Source organism: Panthera leo, chromosome A3 (assembly GCF_018350215.1).
Source record: "Panthera leo isolate Ple1 chromosome A3, P.leo_Ple1_pat1.1, whole genome shotgun sequence".
Lineage (NCBI taxonomy): Eukaryota > Metazoa > Chordata > Mammalia > Carnivora > Felidae > Panthera > Panthera leo.
Window position 1 is genome coordinate 110,359,617 of NC_056681.1, and position 19,763 is coordinate 110,379,379.

Consider the following 19,763-nt stretch of genomic DNA (forward strand, 5'->3'; position numbering starts at 1 on the left):
TCCACACAACCTTAAGACCACCCACCCTACAAGGCCTTCCCTGATCAAACAGCAACCAGGATTACAATATGTGTTTAACTACTAGAATTTAAAGAAAAACCTGAAACTTTTTTTTTTTTTTTTTTTTTTAAGGAACCAAGATTTATTTTCTCTCCTCTGACCTTCCATAGTACACACGGGTGCTGAATTCTTGGGACTGTACATGCTCATCCTATGAAATCAAAATCTTACTGCCTCTCCTGTGAATTCCCGTGGTGCAGGGGGCATGTCTTATTTGTCTTGTAAATGAAAAAAATGAAGGACAAAGCCATCAAAGCAATAATCTGGAATAAACATTTTATTCATGGTTAATAAATCAGAGGTTAAACTATGCATTGTTTCTATAGTTTTTATGTGTATAAATGTTGGACTGAGAGCTAATAGGTACAGCACTTTTCAAAATTAACGTGTGGAAGGAAACACTATGGAGTTTGCCTTGAATACAGATTCTAGGGTGCCATTCTCCAAGATTATTGTTTCTGCAAGTCTGGGGCAGGCCTCGGAATCTGCCCACATCAAAAGCTCTCCAAGAGACTGCACTGGATGCAACCTGGGACCTACTTTCTGAGAAACTCGCTCCGACAGGTGCAGGCTCTCAGTTGCTATGGCTTAATCTGCACTTTTAGTTTGGAAAAAGCCAAGTACAACTAGTCCTATCATTTCAGTGAGAATGACAATTTGCAGCACTTGCTGTCAATCATTTACAAAACCTCTTTCCTGCCTGAATATGGTGGCTTAGGAAAGACACACAGGGTGAAGACAGGATCAGTACGGACAACGCAGCACCACTGCCACCAGAAATCACAGCAAGCCACTCTGGGATGTGGCGTTCTCGTCCACCGAAGGAGGCGGCTGGTTCGTAATGAGCTTTCTTCTAACTATAAAATGCTTCTATTATTGCCATTCCCATCACTGCAACAGTCTGATCCGGGTTCATCCTTCCTACTGCTTCTCCTGGCCTCCACCCTGTCCTTGGAGCACATCATAGCCTTGCACGCCCACACTCCCTGCTTCTCTCCCTCATCCTCCCCATCCCCTCTCCTTGCCAGCACTCAACCTTCAGGCCCAGCTCAAGATGCGCCTTCTCTCCAAAGCTTTCTTGGGTGATCTTTTTTTTTTTTCTTTTTGGACAAGGAGTATACTTCTATGACTCTCTCTTTTTTCCCCACTAAGACGACTGACTAAGCATCGCGGGAGAAGACACGATATGCCTGATGCTGGTCCTCACAGCTTAACTTACGGCTTCATAACTTAGTTGAACAATCAACAGTTCGCTTCACCAGAATGACTGGAGACACTGTGAAGGACACCAAACTACAGGGGGTCAGAAGAGGCCTCAGGAGGAGTCCTCCTGTCTCTCCCACAGCCGCGCAGCAAAGCACAGGCGTGCCCTGCGGTGGGCGCCACGCAGAGGGAGGCCAAATGTTATTCTAACATTCCCCTACAATAAACTCCCGCAGAGGAGGAAATGTGGAAGCAGCAGACCATCCAACTGCTCATGTTCCCCAAGCAGAGGAAAACAACTCCGTGAGGCCCTCTGAAAACAGCACCTCCCCAAACTGGATTTACTCCACACCTCACTGAGCGCTGGGGCCCTTCAAAGGGGGGAGAATCATGGTCTATAAATAAAAAACAACTACTATTTATAGGTGGGAGGGAGCTCTCCCTTTAGTTAGGAAACGAGAAGAAATGTAGAACTAAAAGGGCAAAAACCTTGCTTGTACTACTAGGATTCCACTCAGTGCATTAATGAAAGAAGTGTCAGGTAATGGAAATTCTAATGACACATAAAACACAGCTCTATTCTACAAAACGTAGCTGCAGGTTTAATTAAATCTGATGCACTATCTTTGTAGTGATTATATTTCTTACCTCTTTCCAGAAATGCAGAAGTTTAAAAAAAAAAAAAGAGAGATACTACAAATAAAATATCCAAAATACACGAGTTTCCCTCCCGAGGGCCCAACTACCCTTATGGAGAACTGTCCTCGTTTCTAGGGAAATTTCCTAGGGTCACAATTCTTCTCGTGTCTCACCAGAAGACATTTACTCTTCACTCGGTGATGAATCCTTAGTCACCCTCTCTGACGCTAATTCCTACATGATCTCCTTGCAGTGCCAACCCTGGGCAGTTAGACACACACGTTAGCAGCAAGCCCCGGGCCCAGCTCTGAGGATGCTTCCTTCCAGCAGTGGGTCCAGGGGCCACTCCTTTCCACAACCAGAAACTGTACATCGTTCCCCACTTTCCCTTCAGAGACAACAGTAAAATCACTCTGCATTGTTTCTGTTTGTTTTGCTTTTTTTTTCTGTGGGGAGCAAAGGATGTGCTCCAATACAGAGAAGACGTAAATTGAGAGCAATGAGGTAAAATATTCCTTTGCGTTTCTAATATTAGTAATAATAACAAAGTCCACCATAAGACCTTAATAAAGTAGTCACTGTAGCCCTTCTCTTCTTGGCGTTCTCAAGGGGCAAATGATTACGGCTCCCTCCTCCAAGGCTGGCATGTGGCTCAGGAAACTTATCTTATGGCACTAAGTTGAAAGAAAAGTGGTATAAATTATAGGAAGATGGTATTTACAAGCCCGCATGGCTCCTGTAAGATTGATAAAGTTATGTTCTAGAACCATGCTCCACAGTAAGCAGGTGGGGTGAGGAGGCAATGGCACTTCATACACATCACCACCTCAACGTGACGGCTGAAGAAGAGAGTCGGGGAAGTTCCAGAGGGACTCAGTCCTGGCAGGAGAGGAACCAGAGCACAGACACAACTGGAAAGAATCCCCGGGGCCTGGGCCCCTAGTGAAACATGAGAGCTGCGATCTGGCAGGCATCCTGAACCACACTCAGGTTAGCTCAACAGTCCGAAAACGACCAAGTCCCAGGAACGGAAGGCTCTTTGCCTTCACCTCCTTAGGTCTGGGGGAAAGACGATGGCATTTGATTTCACGGAGGGCAGGATGGCCTCAGAGAGCCGAAGGGCAGGAGTGAGATGTGCACGGAGAAGCAGTGAGCAAGAGTGAGAGGGGAAACTGGCATAGCGCACTCTGGGAAAGAGGAGGACTGGCTTTGGATGTGGAGGGTAACATAAGGTATTCCCATTTCAGAGCTGGAATCACCGACTGCATTAGAAATGGATGCTGTGGAACATGGAATCAGCCTACATGTGAACATACAATTACTTCATAACTATTTGCTGAGTGAGTGCAAGCAGGAGGTACTCAGCTGGGTGGGGATGGGGATACACAGCATTCTGGCTCTTAGCTTAGGGGTTTAGTTTAGGAAGGATTGGGATATATAATCACAAATGAGAACACAGCGGGATGTGAACCATTCCATTTCCTCTGTGGAGCACATGAAGAACATCAAAGACGTCAGGACTGACCTATTTGAACACCTGAGCGGCCTGGGCTCCGATCGTTCCTTCAGGCCCCCAGAGCCACCTGGGGCTGGAGCGGGTGCTGACACAGCATGCGTCTTTAAGCACGCGTCTGCCTGGACCCTGTGGGCTGTCAATTCCCAGACCTCTCATCCTTGTCATCAGTGCAAAGTGCACGATCCTCTGGTCGCCTGTCCTCTGGGGAAAGTGCATCCTCACAGAGTAGTGTTCTGCTTCCCCAGGGACTCCTTCTTCCATACCCATCTCTCTGCCTTCCCCAACCTCCCCCTTGCAGACAAACTCTCTCGGCATCTGCATGTGACCACAAACCATACCACTCAAATCTGTTCCGGCACTTACCCGGCTGGCCCCCAAATGCTATTTCCTTACAACTGCCTTTAGTGAGATGGCGAATTCCCCACACTCACCTATTCACCTGGGTTGGAAGGGAGGTCAGCATCCTCCACATTGTCACTTTCCTCCCTCACGCAAGCCCTCCCTCTCTGTGGCCCTGTCTCCTATCCATCTCCTAACGGGGGTCAGAGAATGCACTTGGACATTAGGACAGTCTTAGGTTTGAGTTCAGGCCACTTAGGAGCTATATGACCTTGGGCAAGTGACATCGTTTCTCTTAGCCTCACCTGAGCCATATGTAAGAAGGGGAGGATTCAAGTTCCTTGTATCTCCCAGGACTGCTCTGTGAATTAAATGAACAGCTATACGAAAAGCAACCTAGGATAGTATCTGGAGCGCAGAAGTACCCACCCACTGTATGCTAGGTAATAATTTGGAAGGCCTCCATGTCTATGTGGATGAAAACATCACCCTGAGCTCAACTGATTGTTTGGAATCTGAGGATCCTTGCTGCCCCTTTGCATTTCAGGCACTTGCTCCCGAGGCCACAGCTTCCTAAAATCTCTGAGGCCAAACACCTTACTCACTGATCCCAACGGTTCACTCGCCCAGTTCTCCCACCACCTGACTCCTGCAGCCTCCCTGAGATAGCTGTGCCCCAGAGAGCTTTTGCTCTCCGCTCTAGCCTGGGCCTTGTCCTGACTGTGCCTCCCTAACAATACAAACCCAGACCCATGTTCTTTCACCCGAACCCTCATCTTCACGATGCCTTTAAACTTCTTGCCCTTTTAACCTCCATCCACATCTGATCCCCTGACACCAACCCCAAGTTAGCTAAACCCAGAAAGGCCAAAGCCAAATGTCTTCAGGAGTCAGGCAAGAATCCTGAAAGAGCAGAGGGCTATTGTAGATGACTCAAGACGGTCTGCTCACTATTCACTCCATGATAGAACGTACAATGTCACTACGCCTTCCAATTGCTCAAAAGAAGCTGCATTTTTACATGAAGCATCCTTTTAAAATGTTAATGGTTAATTGAAAGAGGAGGAAAAAAAAAGCGAAGCAAAGAAAATATGTCTTGGGGTCAAATTCAGCCCCAAGGCTGCCAAATGCAAACTGTAATATCAACCAACTACCTCCCTGCTCTGTGCCGATACCCCACCCGTTGACGGCTGCTGGAGAAAAGCACACTCCTGGCAGTAGCTGTTCGACATTTTCAACACTGACGTCTCTCCCGTGCCTAACAGTCAGTCCTCCATTCACTCCAAGAATCCCTTCGTCCATGATGCCTTCTCTGACGGGCGGCGCAAAGAAAAACAGCTGATGCTGTGCATATGCATCTGTGAAGGCAGGCTGTGAGTGGGCACAGATTGTTAAGTGTCTATCGGGCGTGGGGGCATGGGGGTGGAGGTAAGGACATTCCGGGAAGAGGGAAGAACTTACTCAAACTTGCAGAGGCAAGAAAGAATATGGTATATTTAAGGCTACAGCAAATGGTTCAGCCCATCAGAAGCACATTATGCACTGGGATGGGGTGTGGGGGATATACTGTAGGGGTACCTGCAGGGGATGTGACTAGTGAGGAAGCCCAGGGCTGGGTAAGAAGGGGCCCTGCGTGCCACACTACGAAGCACCTTTAACTGAAAGCAATAGGAAAGTAATAAAATATCTGAAACAAGTGATGTAGTCTTGAAAAGGGGTGGTTATATGAGGGAGGGAAAAATCAATATTGTCATGAATTCCATTTTTCTCTAATCATAAAGATAGATGGGATGAGTGATAATGTTTCAAGCTGTAAGACACATTAAAAGTTTAAAAATCAATGACCACAACAGCCTAGAATGCCCTTTCCTCTTTCTCCAGCTGCTGAACTCTGACTCATTCTTAAAGACTCAGCTCAAAAGTCAAATCCAACATTTTTCCAAATCAGAACTGGTAGCCCTTTGCTCTGCGAGTGGCTTTTTTGCACGCTTCAACTTCTAAAGCACACAGCACTTTAAACTGTAATGATTTATAGGTGTTTGCCTTTAGACTGTAAGCTCCTGAACATCATAGTCCACGTTTCATTCCCACCAGGTAGCACGGCATCCAGCACTTGGTAAACATTCAAATGTTCGTTCCCTAAACAGATCAAAAGAACATAAGGGGTTTTAATGCTAGGACTTGCCACAGATCGACTATCTCTAAACTTAATTAAAAGCAATTATTGAGTATTTATTTACCTGTACTTGGCACTAATGACAGAGAGGGACATGTTAAGGTGTATCCTTGCCCACAAAAGTACACCATCTAATGTCTCAAGAAGTGTCATTAAGAGTCTTCAGGAATCCATGACCGAGCCATGGTAATCAAAGCTCTTGATCATATGCCCACAAGAGCCACAACATAACAACTTCTCTCCCTTTCAAATAAAAAAGGCAGAGTCAGGAAACGGCAACTTAAGATGCACCTGTCTGTGTGACACATTCACAGATTAACTGAGCGTCAAGTTCAAGAGACACAAGTTGTCCTCACCTTCATCTTAACTGCAGTTAAGCAGCTAAACGTCTACTGGACAAATATAACCCTGAACTCTCTGCAAACTGTCGTCTACACAACAATGAGGAGCCCTATCACTTACACCCAACTTACAGGTGCAAATGAACAATAAGAAATAGTCCCTGAGATTTGCAGTTGCTGTAGGCGTTTCCAGAAGAAGGATTTTAACATTTTAAATTTGCTTATTAGTTATGTGAATAGCTTCAGAAAACATTTTTCCAAAACTGGAGCTATTCTCTTTGCCTGTGTCATGAGGAGGATACTATGAAATGCGGCTGGGTGGGGACAGTCCTCTGAGGTTCAATATCATCCATGCAGTGGAGCCTGCTTTCCAACTGTACTGAAAGTCTTAGGGAATTCAGTTGAGTTCCTTTCTTTCGGTGAGAGTCAGAGGGCCAAGGATTCAGGGTCTGGTGATGGCCACTCCGACCAAACTCTAAGCCACTCAACAAGAGCCTTGAACTTGGTTTCAGGACTTAAACAAATGTGAAATAAGACTAGATACACTTTCATGGAGACACTCAAAAGGCGTAAAGCACTAGTATAGGAAGAGCAGGGCTTACACATCTGAAGCAAATTATTGACAAATTAAACTCTCTACTAGGGAGATAGTTCATCTCCATGGACAAGGGCTTTACTTCTAGGAAAGCATATTTGCTTCAATCTGGGGATAAGTCCAAAAATAACATGGAATTCCTAAAATTATTTTGTTTTAAAAACATCAGAGTTTAATATAGACTCTGGCTTTTTTAGTTATGAGTTGACTCGCTCTTTTGGGCCAAAAATTACTGTGGCAGAGGGCAACAGAAGAGCTGTTCTTTTCTTAGTTGAGAAAGAAGGACTTCAAATATATTTCCAAATTTTTTTCGGGATGTGTTTAAAAACACAGAGAATGCTACCATGATAGCATGTCAGGAGTCAGGAATGTTTTAAATCTGCACTATGCTAATGCATATTTTACATACTGTATGATTTAATTTTATTTACTCTCAAAAAGCAGCTGGATAAATTATCCAAATTAAAGAGAACATCCAAAAAGTGAACCGAATTAGAGAAATCTCTCCTAACAGATGAATCCTACCCCCAAAAAATGTTATTAAGTATCATCTTCTTTGAGACAATGTCTTGGGAACAGATGGATATGATAATTAATTACAACGCTCTTAATTTGATGAAGTCCTTTTGAAAATGCCTATGTGGGGGCAATTTCCACTGGCTAGCTTGAGTAGGTGTGATACAAGCAATTTAATTACCTAACACCATGTTAAAAGCACATGCAGCTGCAATAAATACTATTTGATCATCTAAAGAACTTAACGTGGCCTCAGAGAAGAAGTAAGGAGGGCTCCCTGAGCCTTGAGAAGGAATCTGTCAGTTCCAGGCCACCCTCAGGAAGTTTCTGGCCTTTACATAGGAGTCCGGCTGGGCTAACGTGTCCTGTGTTGAGAGTCTTGCCCTCTGTGCTCCTGGCCTTGTCTAATCCTCCTGCCCCTCATCCCCCACCCCGCCCCTCAAGACTTCGACCAGCAGAATGAGAGACTGAGGCTCTGGAATCGGCTGAAGAGCTCTAGAGAGTTCAACAGCCCAAGTGTAAGTACGGGAGCAGAAGACTCCTGATCCTCCAAACCTATTACTAAAAAGTGGACAGAGGAATAAGAAAATCCACTGAGTTCCCAGGGAGAGGGGAGCTGTATGATCCCAAGACTTAAAACTGCAGGCAAATGTGGAGAGCTATGAACAATCACGATCAGTTTTTCTGTATGTGTGTGCTTTTTGAAGTCCCTGACTTCTGAGTTCGGATTTAAAGCTGGCAAATTATGTTACAGCTTTTTCTTAAATTCAGTTTCTATTATTTGGTAGAAAGACAGTCTATTAGTCAATTCTTTTATATATATATATATATATATATATATATATTTTTTTTTTTTTTTTTTTTTTTTTTTTCCTTTAATGTTTATTTGAGAGGGAGAGAGTGCAAGTGGAGCAAAGGCAGAGAGAGGGAGAGAGAGAATCCCAAGCAGGGTCTGTGCTCAGCAACAAGCCCGACATGGGGCTTGAACTCACAAACTGTGAGATCATGACCTCAGCCGAAAGCAAGAGTCAGACACTTAAACAACTGAGCCAGCCAGCCGCCCTTGATTCTTTTCTTGAAGGCAGATCACGCTCTATGTGTTCCCTTCTGACTATCTTCCCAAAGTCTGGAACATTCTCGAAACTGCCAGAGCTGATATTTGTAAGGAGTTGAGTTCCTTCACCTGGGCCATATCTTATTCATCACCGTGCCCCACACCAAACCAAGCCCAGTGTCCTCTGCCTTCCATGAGGCCCTCAATGGGTCTTTGACATCTCACTGACATTTTCAAAGCGGCACCTTTTTACTCACTGCGTCTTTGTGGTTAAATTAATTTTTATTTAACTCAAGTGCTTCTGAAGGGAAGGGACAACCTGCCAAAATTCCATTCTGATGGACTCATCTGGTGGAGTCAGTATCAGAAAAAGAAAGCTCCTTCTCTCAAGATCTACGTCTCTTCAGAAGAAACAGTGAAAGAGCAGTCGGCTATGATTCTCCTACCATAATACAAGGTAGCACTAGCAAGACGGACTTTCTTGAGAACGCAAAAAAAAACAGGATTGAGGAAGGGGGACTAAGCAGCCTAGATTCTCCACCTGAAGCAGCTGAATACAAACACCCAGATGCTGCGGTGAAAAGTAAAGAAAAAATTCGTGAATTTTGTTCTGGTCACGGGCTGTATATCTGACGTATCCTTCAGATGCAGTGGGGTTGGCATCCTTCCTTTTATCTTACTTCCCCTCTCGGAACTGCAGTGTTTCAAGCTGTTATGATATGACAGAGCATGTGTGGGAAATTGTCTTCTGAGGTCAAGGTCTCATAAGAGAGAAATAAAACTGAGGATCAAACAAAGAAAAGGGAACTTAATTCAGTAGATCGTTTCCTATTTAAAGAGTCGTGAAGAGAAATGGTCTGCTCATAAAGTCGGGGATAGAGAAGACAATGCTTCCACAAATACAATGCTGGGTGTGTATGTGTCTGCATGCATATCCAAGTTAGAGTAAAATACAGAAAAGCCCAGGGAAAAGATGCAGGAGCTGAATAAAGAGTGGCAAGGAGGACAAAGACAACACCTCAGGGAAAGTGAGGCAGCAATAGCTGGGGAGAAACAAGTGAAATCGTGGGTCCAGGAGCCAGGGAGCAGCTGGAGACAGGGTGTGGTTCACGCCGCTGGGTGTGCGACACAAACCACACATCCTCCCCACCAACCCCAAACCCAACAAGGCAGGCTGACAGGCAGAGATGTCCACATGCTGCTAGAAAGTGACTTAAGAGACTAAACTCTTTCCTTAAGATTCAGCTTTGGCCAGATATTCTCCAATCTGCTACATGAGGGACTATTTATGGTTGTTAAAAAACAAAAAATATAACTAGCAATATTCCATTAGCCACGGACCAATAGGTAATCTACTTTACTGGACTATCACCCAGCTTTCACAATTCGACAAGTCTGATACCCAGATTTAAATCATTAGTCTCATAAGTTTCTTTTTTTTCATGTTGCCTTTCCTAAGTTTTTAAAAACATTTTTTAATATTTATTTATTATTTTTGAGAGAGAGAGTGCGCGCGCACGAGAGCGCACACGAGTGGAGGAGGGGCAGAGAGAGAGGGAGACACAGAATCTGAAGCAAGCTCCAGGCTCCGAGCTGTCAGCACAGAGCCCGACGTGGGGCTCAAACCCACGAGCTGTGAGATCATGACCTGAGCTGAAGTAGGACGCTTAACCGACTGAGCCACCCAGGCACTCCAGTTTTTTGTTTTGTTTTGTTTTAAAGAAAATGAAAAAAAAAAATAAACAATTCATTTATAACTTTGTTTGGACTCCCCCCACCCCCGCCATCACCATATATCTCTATCCTATTATCTTCTAAGTGCTGGAATTTTCTAAAATGTTCCTTCTTTCTCTCCTAGGAGTCTATCACCAACAGCTTGGGTTCTTCCCCCCTCTAAAAGGTTTGGGAAAATCAAAAACTTTAAAGGTAGAAGTTACTTCTGAGATCATCAAATCCCTCTTCCCCTTCTTCTCTCTCAGAAAAGAAAACAGACCCAGAGGATGTGACAGCCTTGTCCAAATTCCTGCTGAAGTGGGCCAGCATTCTAGCACTCGATCTCTGGTTGTGTGCTGTCTCTGCACGACACCAGGTCACGCGTGGAGGAGTATTCCTTAGCTGCTGGACAGAGTTTACTCATGTGTACACATTTGCTCACCGACTATTAACAAGTTATTATCATTATTATGATTAACAAATTGACTATAACAAAGGGAAGTGTAGGACATGGCATGTTAGGTCTCCTGAGTGGTGGAACCAGGGAGGGCCGGGTGGGGAGTGAGCTCAGGGCCACAGGGGACAGTAAGCCTCGTGGTCTGTGCTCACACAATCTGGCTCTGACACCCACCAGGCAAGACCCTCCCCGGCTCCCCACGTCCCTCCATCTCCAAACCAGGGGGGGCGTACAACCTGCCGCCTGAACAGGAGCACCAGGATTCCTGTTTGTCTACGTTTCCAGTCGAACTGTACTTAGAAGGTAATGTGCTCCGGAGAGTCTATGAAACTTCTTGGTGAAAAACAAAGTCACATGTTAGTCAACACTGGAGCTAACAGACCATCTAAAAATTTTAAATTATTTTGGATTAAGGAAAAAAAAAGTGAAAAGTGCTTCTAAATCTGGATTTAAAAATAAAACAGGTTTTTCAGGGTCTCGGAAAGCAAGAGATATAAATGTTCTGGATATAGGTTCTGGCAGAGAATCAGACCCGTTAGTCAGAGAGAGGCTGGAGCCAGGAGGGAGCTTGGGAACCTGGCTGGCTGTACTGTGTACAACCTAGGAAAAACCCTATTTTAAGCCTGAACATCACAAACAATGACTTCATTGATTTCCACCTCAAAATACCCAGATTGGATTCTTCTCAATAACTTTTAAGGAATGCATATTTATAGACAGTATGGCTTCAGAACAAAAAGTTTGGGACAAATCTCATTAAAATAAATTTTGAATGGGTGACTGTCAATAACATATTACATTCATTCATCTTCTTAATAAAACTATGGAAGCAGTTAAGCAACAAGTCAAAAGGCATAAGGGCAATGAAAAACTCATTTGACTTACAATGAAAGAAAATAAGGTGGAGGATATTGTGTTGTGGTCTAGATTTTTAACTAGTTAATGACTGTCCTAAAGCCTGCATCTAAAAAGATATGAAAAAATATAGAGGCAAAGGGAAGTCTCTGTAAAATTAGGCACATTCGCTGGATATAGCAGAGTGGAGTGTAGAGAAAAAAAAAAACTTGTGATCCAGGAGCCATCTTCGTGAGAAATAGCACAACCACGTGGAGGTCTGGACTGGTGGACACAGGACAACACGGGACGCACAGACCTACATCCCAGGCTGGATCGACCCTTTAGCTACAGCTGGTGGGTCCATGTCTCTCAGCCAACCATTCTATAATCAACCGTTACAGAGAAGAATTTCTGTGCAACATCTCTGAAAGGTTTTCTTTGTGTTTGTTTTTAAAATTGACCTGGTTTTCACCAGGCAGATCTCGTGGCATCCAAAAATGGCATTCTCTGCTAAACCGAGTTTTAACCAGGTAGTCACAACTTTAAGGAGGGAAGTTCAAAATAATGGTCAGCTAAATGATACCCACGCTAAGGTGGTGCCCAGCGGCTCCTACATCATGGGTCTCCTCCTGGGTCAACTGCCCACTGACAGGAGGAGGAGGAGAGAGCAGCAGAAAGGTAGCAGACTGTGGGAGAACCACCTTGTTAACACACGGAGGCATGAGGAATAACAGATCTCTGTTGTTTTAAGCTACTACTATTGGGGGTGGCTTGTTGTGCAACAACGAGTAATGAAACATATGCACATTGTGTGAATATGTACAATGCTGAAATACGTACATACGTTGGTGAAATATAAATTCATAATCACTGATATTATTTCCTGGACTTTAAAGACAACAGCAAAACACAGTTATCAAAAAACTGCAGTGGAGAGGACAAGGCTTTGGGATCAGAGAAGCTGGGTTGAAGACTCGGACCTGCTCTCATCCTTGTTCCAAAGAACACATGACTCTGCACAGCTCACTTGTTCTCTCTGCCTCTGTTTTCTTATCTATAAATTCCTCATGGAATCAGAATGATAAAATGAGAACAACAGAAATGTAAATGCTTTGTGAACAGTAAGGCACATTACACAGTTAAGCTGTCCTTGGAATCGCCACCTTCATGTTACTTCAATACTTAGTCCTTCCCCATAAAGGTATCATCTGGATCAATAGATCAGACGTAACCTCCTCTGCTACAAGACTCCTTTTGCGGGCAGGCATTTGCACGCACACATGCACACGCAGGGCCTTCCAAGAACCACAGGTGTCATAAGCCCTGTGGACAGGGCTGTTTTTCCTTTCTGCCATCATCCACTAACCCTCCTTCCTCTCACCGTCTCCTGAAAGGTGTGATGAGCTCACATCACATTCCAGGGCCAAGAGAAGAGAAAAGGTGAGAAAAAAAATTGGCAGGGTGCTTGGAAACCTAAAACCTAGCCGAGGAAAGAAGAATTAAAAATGGTTAAGAGTTCACTGTATTGCGAGCAAGAATGACGTCAGAATGGGATGAAGTTCAGGAAAAGACAGCCAAAGAGGGTGGAAACAAAGGATGGGCCATTAAGAAAAAGCAAAGATGCAGCAAGTAAAGAAGGAAGGACCTGTCTGTAGAAAGGGCAGGGGTAAGGTGGGAAAACCAGCACTCATCGGGAACAGAAAAGAGATATCCACGCATGAAGAGACTATCTAGAGGGTAGAGTCTGTCACTTGTAAGAGCTCAAGTTATGCTTGACAAACAGATGAATAGCTGAAAAAAATCAAACACAAAGTCACAAATTGCACAAGGACTCACACCGAAATAGGGCGGTGAGGGGCTGGAATGGGTGAGTCTCCCTGGGAATGGGAGTTCCATTTGGATGAGAACGACGGAGAGAATTTGTTCTTTAAGGCAAGGGGGGCAAAGTCCACGAGCTCCTCTCCTCGTTGCTGAAAGTCCAAGACATCTTTACAAAAGAGGGGTCATTAAGGTAAATCTCTACTGCCAACATTTCTGATACCTTCACCCTAACTGTAAAGGGCTTTCCCCCTGAAATCTCCACATCGCTGGTTTTGGTCCAAAATGGCTCTAAGTTCTTAATAATGCTCTTTATAAATAAGCAGTAAAGACCAAATAGTTACAACCTAATTTTATGTATTCTAAAATGGTCTTCTGTGTATCTAAACATCATACTCTTAAAAACATAAATCACACAAAAGAATACAGTCATGTAGTTTTTTTTCTCTTGAAATACTCCTGCTATGACTCATGGTAGGCTCTCTTCTTTTTATTTCCATTTTCACATGATTGTTTGGCTTTTTATTCTCTTGCCAAAGTAGGACCTATCATCCTCCTTAGTAAGCGGGAACCCACTTAATATGCTAAACTAGGTTTTAACTGCGGTCTGAGCGCATTCTGCATTTACCGATTCATTCAGTATGAATGCATATACAGAGGAAAAGAAAGAAAACACAATTCCTGACCTCTAGAAACGTCCTTTAGTTGGTGAGACAAGACTATGCGTGTAGCAGTGAAATAACAATGCAGGGAAATATGCGATTAGTTGGCAACACAGAAAAGAACACGTTAGGAGCTCCCAGGGCGTAGGATGGGTGTTGGTTGAAGCATGAAGACCTTTTGGATAAAGTGCAATTTAATTGGAGTCCTGCAGTGTGAACAATATTACAAAAGGTGGAAGGGAGAGATAAAGGCTTTGAGAGGTGACCTTGGTGCTTGGAATGCAGAATTTCTGCAGTACGGAGAAGTGGGCCATAAAGAAGGGGCTTGGGGAAAAGTGCAAGGTTTTTAAAGTGAGCCGGGGAGTAGTATTTACCACCCAACAGTGGGAGGGTAACAGGAAACTAAAAATACTCATGCTTTCTTCTTCAAGAAAGACATCAACATGCTTAGCGTGGGCCTGCTCATTCATTCGTTCATTCATTCACCCATCAACAAACGTACGTTGACACATTACAATTCCTATTCTAGTACTAGAGGCTATAAAATATTCCCTCAGAGACGGGAATATTCCCACAGAGAAGGGAATACTGACCAAAAGAAAAAAAAAATCAATGATATCAATGTATCATAAAAAGTGCTTCAAGAGACACATGGGAATTAAATTACAAGTGAGCAGAGGAGGGCACCTAAGTCATCCTCACGGCTGAAGACTTCAAACACTTCAAAGAGAAGGAAATGCAGTCCCGAAAGGGGAGCAGAAACTGTAGGAGGGGAAGGTGCTCGGGGAAGCCAGCTGTCGGCACTGGCATGAGCATCAGCTGGGTATGGGCAAGTGAGGAGAGGGGTCTCATCCAGGCGGGAACACAGGATGTACGCGGACAAGGGCCGGGGAGTACCATGGGTCAACGACCATCTCAAATACAGAAACTAAAGGGCTGTGAGAACTTATCCCTCCCCTGCAAATAATTTACAGTGGGATTTTGAATGACTTCCGTCTCTGTTTTCAATTTCTTCGTTAGAGGCACCTTTAACTGACTGACCATTCTTGAGCCCTGGATGCCAAAGTCAAATTTACATCAACACAATAATAAGCATCCTAAGGTTTATGTTTGTAAGACTCACAGAAGCTTGGAGATAAAACAGAAGACATCTAGCTGAACCTCCTTTCCAGTGTAACATTTCTTCTAAGCATTCCTGGCAGGTGGCCATCCAGACGGAAAGAAATCTTCAGCTCTGGGGAGCTGAGGAAGCAGCCCAATTCATCACTGTATGTCATTAGTTGTGAGAAAATTTTTTCCTTAAACTGAGATTAAGTATGTCTTTTACCCACTTTGACCCCCTGGAGGGGCTGAAAATTCACCTACTGTGCCTCCTACGTGCATATGGTGCCATGTTACATTTGTAACAGTGACTTGAGAATTGTCCCTCTTCTTCACTGAAGGACTTGTTAATTAACAACTGGCTTAGTTTTGATTAATTAGGTTCTCTAATATAATGTGCCACCTTCCTTTTCGTGAAGACCTTGAAGGGACATCTGTTACCGTTAATGACGTTCTCTGTTCCTCCATTACGGATTGGTAATACCTCACATTTGCACAATGTTTTACCCCTTTCCAAGTATCTTCACATACATTATCACACTGTAATGTCCTAAGAGGGGGCTACACACTGTGAGTACGTGAATCGTTGTTATCTGCTTTATGATATCGTACAATGGATACAATAAGGGGTGTAACATGTGTCTGAGAGGTTCCTAGAGCTTCTGATAGGGCAAAGGTTAGGGAAAAACTAATGTCATTTTAAGAGAAGAAAAGAAATTATCAGAACACACTCTGGATGTCTACTCCAATTATGGACTACAAATCACTGGCACTTACCTACAGACCATATATATTATGTTGACAGGGCCATTTGGAAAATCAAAACGACTCCTCAACAGACACACATGGGAAGTGCTGGCACTGGACAGGGCAGACGGACAGTTTAGAAAGGGAGCTAAGGAAGGCCCCGTTTCAACTGTGGATATTAAATGTAGAGCACAGGAGAAAGAAACGAGTTGACTTGGTCAAAATGATGCCTTAGTGGCCTGGGAAGATGGAGGAGAGGTCATGGCAGGGAAGAGGGGAGGGCGTCTCAGCAGGGGAAACGGAACAGAAACCCCATGTTTCCAAGCACGGTCTCCCCCAAAGTCAGGTACGAAGGGCCGGCTCCACGGTGGTTCTCTGAAGACTGTCTAGGACCCAACCTGGAGACCCTCAAGTTCTGGAGTGAGCCTGGTCCTGGAGGGCTAAGTGGATGTCCTGCTACTATGACTAAAATGACAGGAATTTTTTTCCCCATCAAGGCAAAGAGGGCTGGCTTGTTCCTCCAGAAAAGCATCAGCAGAATTTAGACTCCTCTCTGCCTCAGCAATTAGCAGGTCCGGGTCGATGCGTGATGGCAAACGTAAAGGATTCCGTGGGAGCAGCTCCATGAGGCCTGCTGTGTTTCATCCCATTGGACACAGCGGTTAAGAACCGGGAAGACTCACTGTGGAGGGTCAAGTGACGTGCCCACTCTGATCAACACCCCGCTGCTTCCCTGGCTGCGTGCTGAGGGACCCATATGCCCATGCAGTTCCCAACCTGCCAAAGTGCACAGGCACCCGGAAGGGAAGAACCTGTAAGGGTTAGTGACTTAACCTGATGACATCTGGCTTTGACCCAAGGAATGAGACGTGTAAATATCAAGTCACAGGAATAGTCAGGATTTCTCCTCAGAAACAGGAGCGTGTTAGGTTTCCCTGATAACCTGGGGAGAGCAGAGTGCGTGCCTGAAACTGTGCCTTCAGTGATGCTAACACACGAGACAGCGGAGAAGAGCTGACAAACTGATGACGGACCAACCTTGTCGGCAGGGTGCAGCAACCGTCCGCCGTGAGTCTGACTTGAGTTTCGTAGCTGTCCAGAGGGCACACGGCCTGCTGCACGGAGGGGCACTCCACGGTGCTGCAGTCCACGCTGAAAACTGGAAGGGGCAAACAGAGGCACCATTTACTGTTATGTTTACTTGCACTGGGAGTCCCCGAAACGAAACACTGGCTCTTCACAAATGTGTGCGGTTTCCTTGTTCCCCAGAACCCTCTCGACGCACTGACATTTTCATTTCGGTCCACGTTAGAGAGTGGCAGTAGGGCCCGTATCTGCGCCAGGAAAGCAGGGGATAAGACCTCTAAGAGTTAGGATGAAGACACAGAGAGAGAGGGAAGCCAGCGCTGGTTATGTGGGTGGTGAGGGTCAGCCAGACGCGTTTCTGGCACAACACTGCAAGAGATGGACAAGGGATTGTTTTGCTTGAGGCTTTTATCCAGCAGTTAAGACCAAAAAAAAAAAAAAAAAAAAAAAGTCTGACCAATGGTTAGAGACTTGCAAAGAAGAAATCACTATAGTTTAGACCTGTTCACAGAGTGTATTAGAAATGCACAAGAACAAGGATGTTAGAAATACTGCGAAGCAATAAGTAGCTGGGACAGGACAACAAATCAAATGCAGCAAAGAAGGTGAGCAAACAGTCTGAGACCTAGCACATGCTCTAAAGCCAGCAGACGGATGGCAGGGAACCGGCAAGGAGAAAGACTAGGGCTGAGATTTTCGTTCTAACGCATCTGGTGGTTGGATGCATATTTACATATGCATCTTTCTGTTTACATATGATGGCTGTTTTTAAAGGTGATAAAGCGATAGGTCTACCAAGGAAGGCTCTGACCTTCTTCTCTGGGGGAACGGAGCACAGAGCTACAGCATCATAAATTCTCACCCCACTTCCCGCGTCAAGCAGACTTTGAAGGAAAAGAGAAGAAAAAAGATGGTCCCTATCGGCAGGTGCGTGTGCACCAGCGAGTTGTCACCCTGCCCCTCTGACTAGGAGGTCAGCAGTGAGAGTGGCAGGCGTGCAGGTTGCTGGCAACAAAGCCCATCTTCCCCGGGAGGCCGGCAGCGGTGGCAGCAGAGGGGCCTGCGACCCTGGGCTGCAGAGAAGCGAGGCCGCCGATGCGACGCCCGCGCGTACCTGGTTTGCACTCATACAGGTCACAACACTCTCCCGGCTTCCCTGAGGCCTTGGACACTAGTATGTTCAGGTATCCCGGCTGGCAGACTTTGCGCAGACAGCCCGCAGGGTCGCACACGCAGCGGCTGGGTAAGGGGCAGCACTCCCCGGGGGGAGCATAGCCCTCGATCAGAACGGAATCTTCAGGACAACGTGGAGAGAACTGGACTTCACAGCGGGCCTTGGAGCAATCTGGCTTCTCTTCTAAATGGGAGAGAAAGAATTTAGCACGTGCCCGGGGGGCAGTGTGGGGCACTGTTGTCAGACTCAGGGGCAGTCCTGAGGATCTATTCATGGACCGAAGAGGAGGGGAGAGAAAGAAACCAGTGAAACTGTCACACTCCGCTCAGCCGGCCATGAAAATCTCCCCTGAGATCTGCTCATGACACGGCAGGGGGAGCATGGTGGCCTTCTCCACCTCCCTGCTCACTTGTGCTGAAAAATCCACGTTCCATGTGCCAACCAAAATCAACAGTGGCACGGGAAGGTGCTTACGTGGGGTGCACGATCTGGGAAGAGGACTTCATCACTTACTGACCGAAAGACCTTTGAACTTAAAAGGAGTTTTAAGGCCTGCTCTTCGAAAACAGCATATGTTTAAAACCCCAAAATAGACCCACAAACAAATCCTGGCTACTTCAGGGACTGGACACAAAGGTATGTGATTATCAACATGAAAGAACTCTCTCTCTGAGCCCTGAATTTTGAAGAGATGAACTTATTTAAGACCATAGGATTCTATGACATGGAACCTTCACAAGATGGAGAAGGAGCTAAACTGCCATGTAATTTCCCTAAACACCATCCGGCGTGTCTATCTCCAGCAGAGATCAAATGCCCCTCTCTCCTTCTTCAGGCATTATGTACTGACCACTGCTGTGCCTCCATTTTAAAAGAAAAGAAAACTAAATCGAACAAAGCCCTAGCTTCTGGAACCCCAGTCCACAGCTGAGTCTCTGGGTTTAAACTTTTAAGAAACCTACACCAACATTATGTCCTTCAGGAAAAGGCTGAAACAAACCCAAGGCACATCATCATAGCCCCGTGATCTCTTGGGCGAGGGGAGGAAGGGGGGATGGAGGGGGGACGGAATTCAGAAAATGTTGGGTGAAAATGATGCCATGTGGTATTGGGGTACATTATCATTAGCTCCGTGTTTTCTACAGTAAAACCCATCCAGAATCACAAAGCACGGTCAGATCCAGGTCACCTAGTTTAGTCTTCTCAACTAAAAATTAAGTTCAACTGATGCACATGTGGTCAGCGGTAAAAGTAAAACAAGAATCCAGGTGTCCTCACTTCCAGATCGTTCATCTCTTCGTGTTACACAAGCAGCTCTATTTCCAAAACCAAGTGCTCCTCAGGTCACTCCTACCTTGATGGCTGTATCTTTCATTTCACTGACCATCTTCCTTGGCTACTTCCTGTTTAATCATAATGCCCGATGAAAGAGCCTTCCTACTCACAGGTGTAGTAAATTCATTAAAAAATATTTACAGAGCACCTGCTGTTCTAGCAGCTTGAGCTGAGCTGTAAGGAGAACAGGCATAGATTCCTGCCCTCATATAGTTTACAGCACAGCAGAGGGTGACAAAAAATAAACACTAAACATCATAAATAAGCAAAGTGTGTCGTAGTGGAGGGTGCTAAGTGCTATGGAGAAAAAAATGGAACAGAGCAAGGGGGAATCAGAGTGATTGGGGGGGCGGCGGTTATAATCTGGTCAGAACAGGCATCACTGAGAAACCAA

At 45.2% G+C, this 19,763-nt stretch overlaps 1 protein-coding gene across 2 annotated transcripts in view; it reads right to left on the reverse strand.

Moving 5' to 3' along the window:
• Nucleotides 1-19,763, reverse strand: part of CRIM1 (cysteine rich transmembrane BMP regulator 1) — a 189,012-nt gene that overhangs the window by 84,675 nt on the left and 84,574 nt on the right. For both annotated transcript variants that reach the window (XM_042933264.1, XM_042933263.1), the window contains exons 3-4: nucleotides 17,975-18,217; nucleotides 16,813-16,933 (exon numbers count right to left, since the gene is read on the reverse strand). In XM_042933264.1, coding sequence (XP_042789198.1) covers nucleotides 16,813-16,933; nucleotides 17,975-18,217 — 364 coding nt within the window. The remainder of the gene's footprint in view (nucleotides 1-16,812; nucleotides 16,934-17,974; nucleotides 18,218-19,763) is intronic.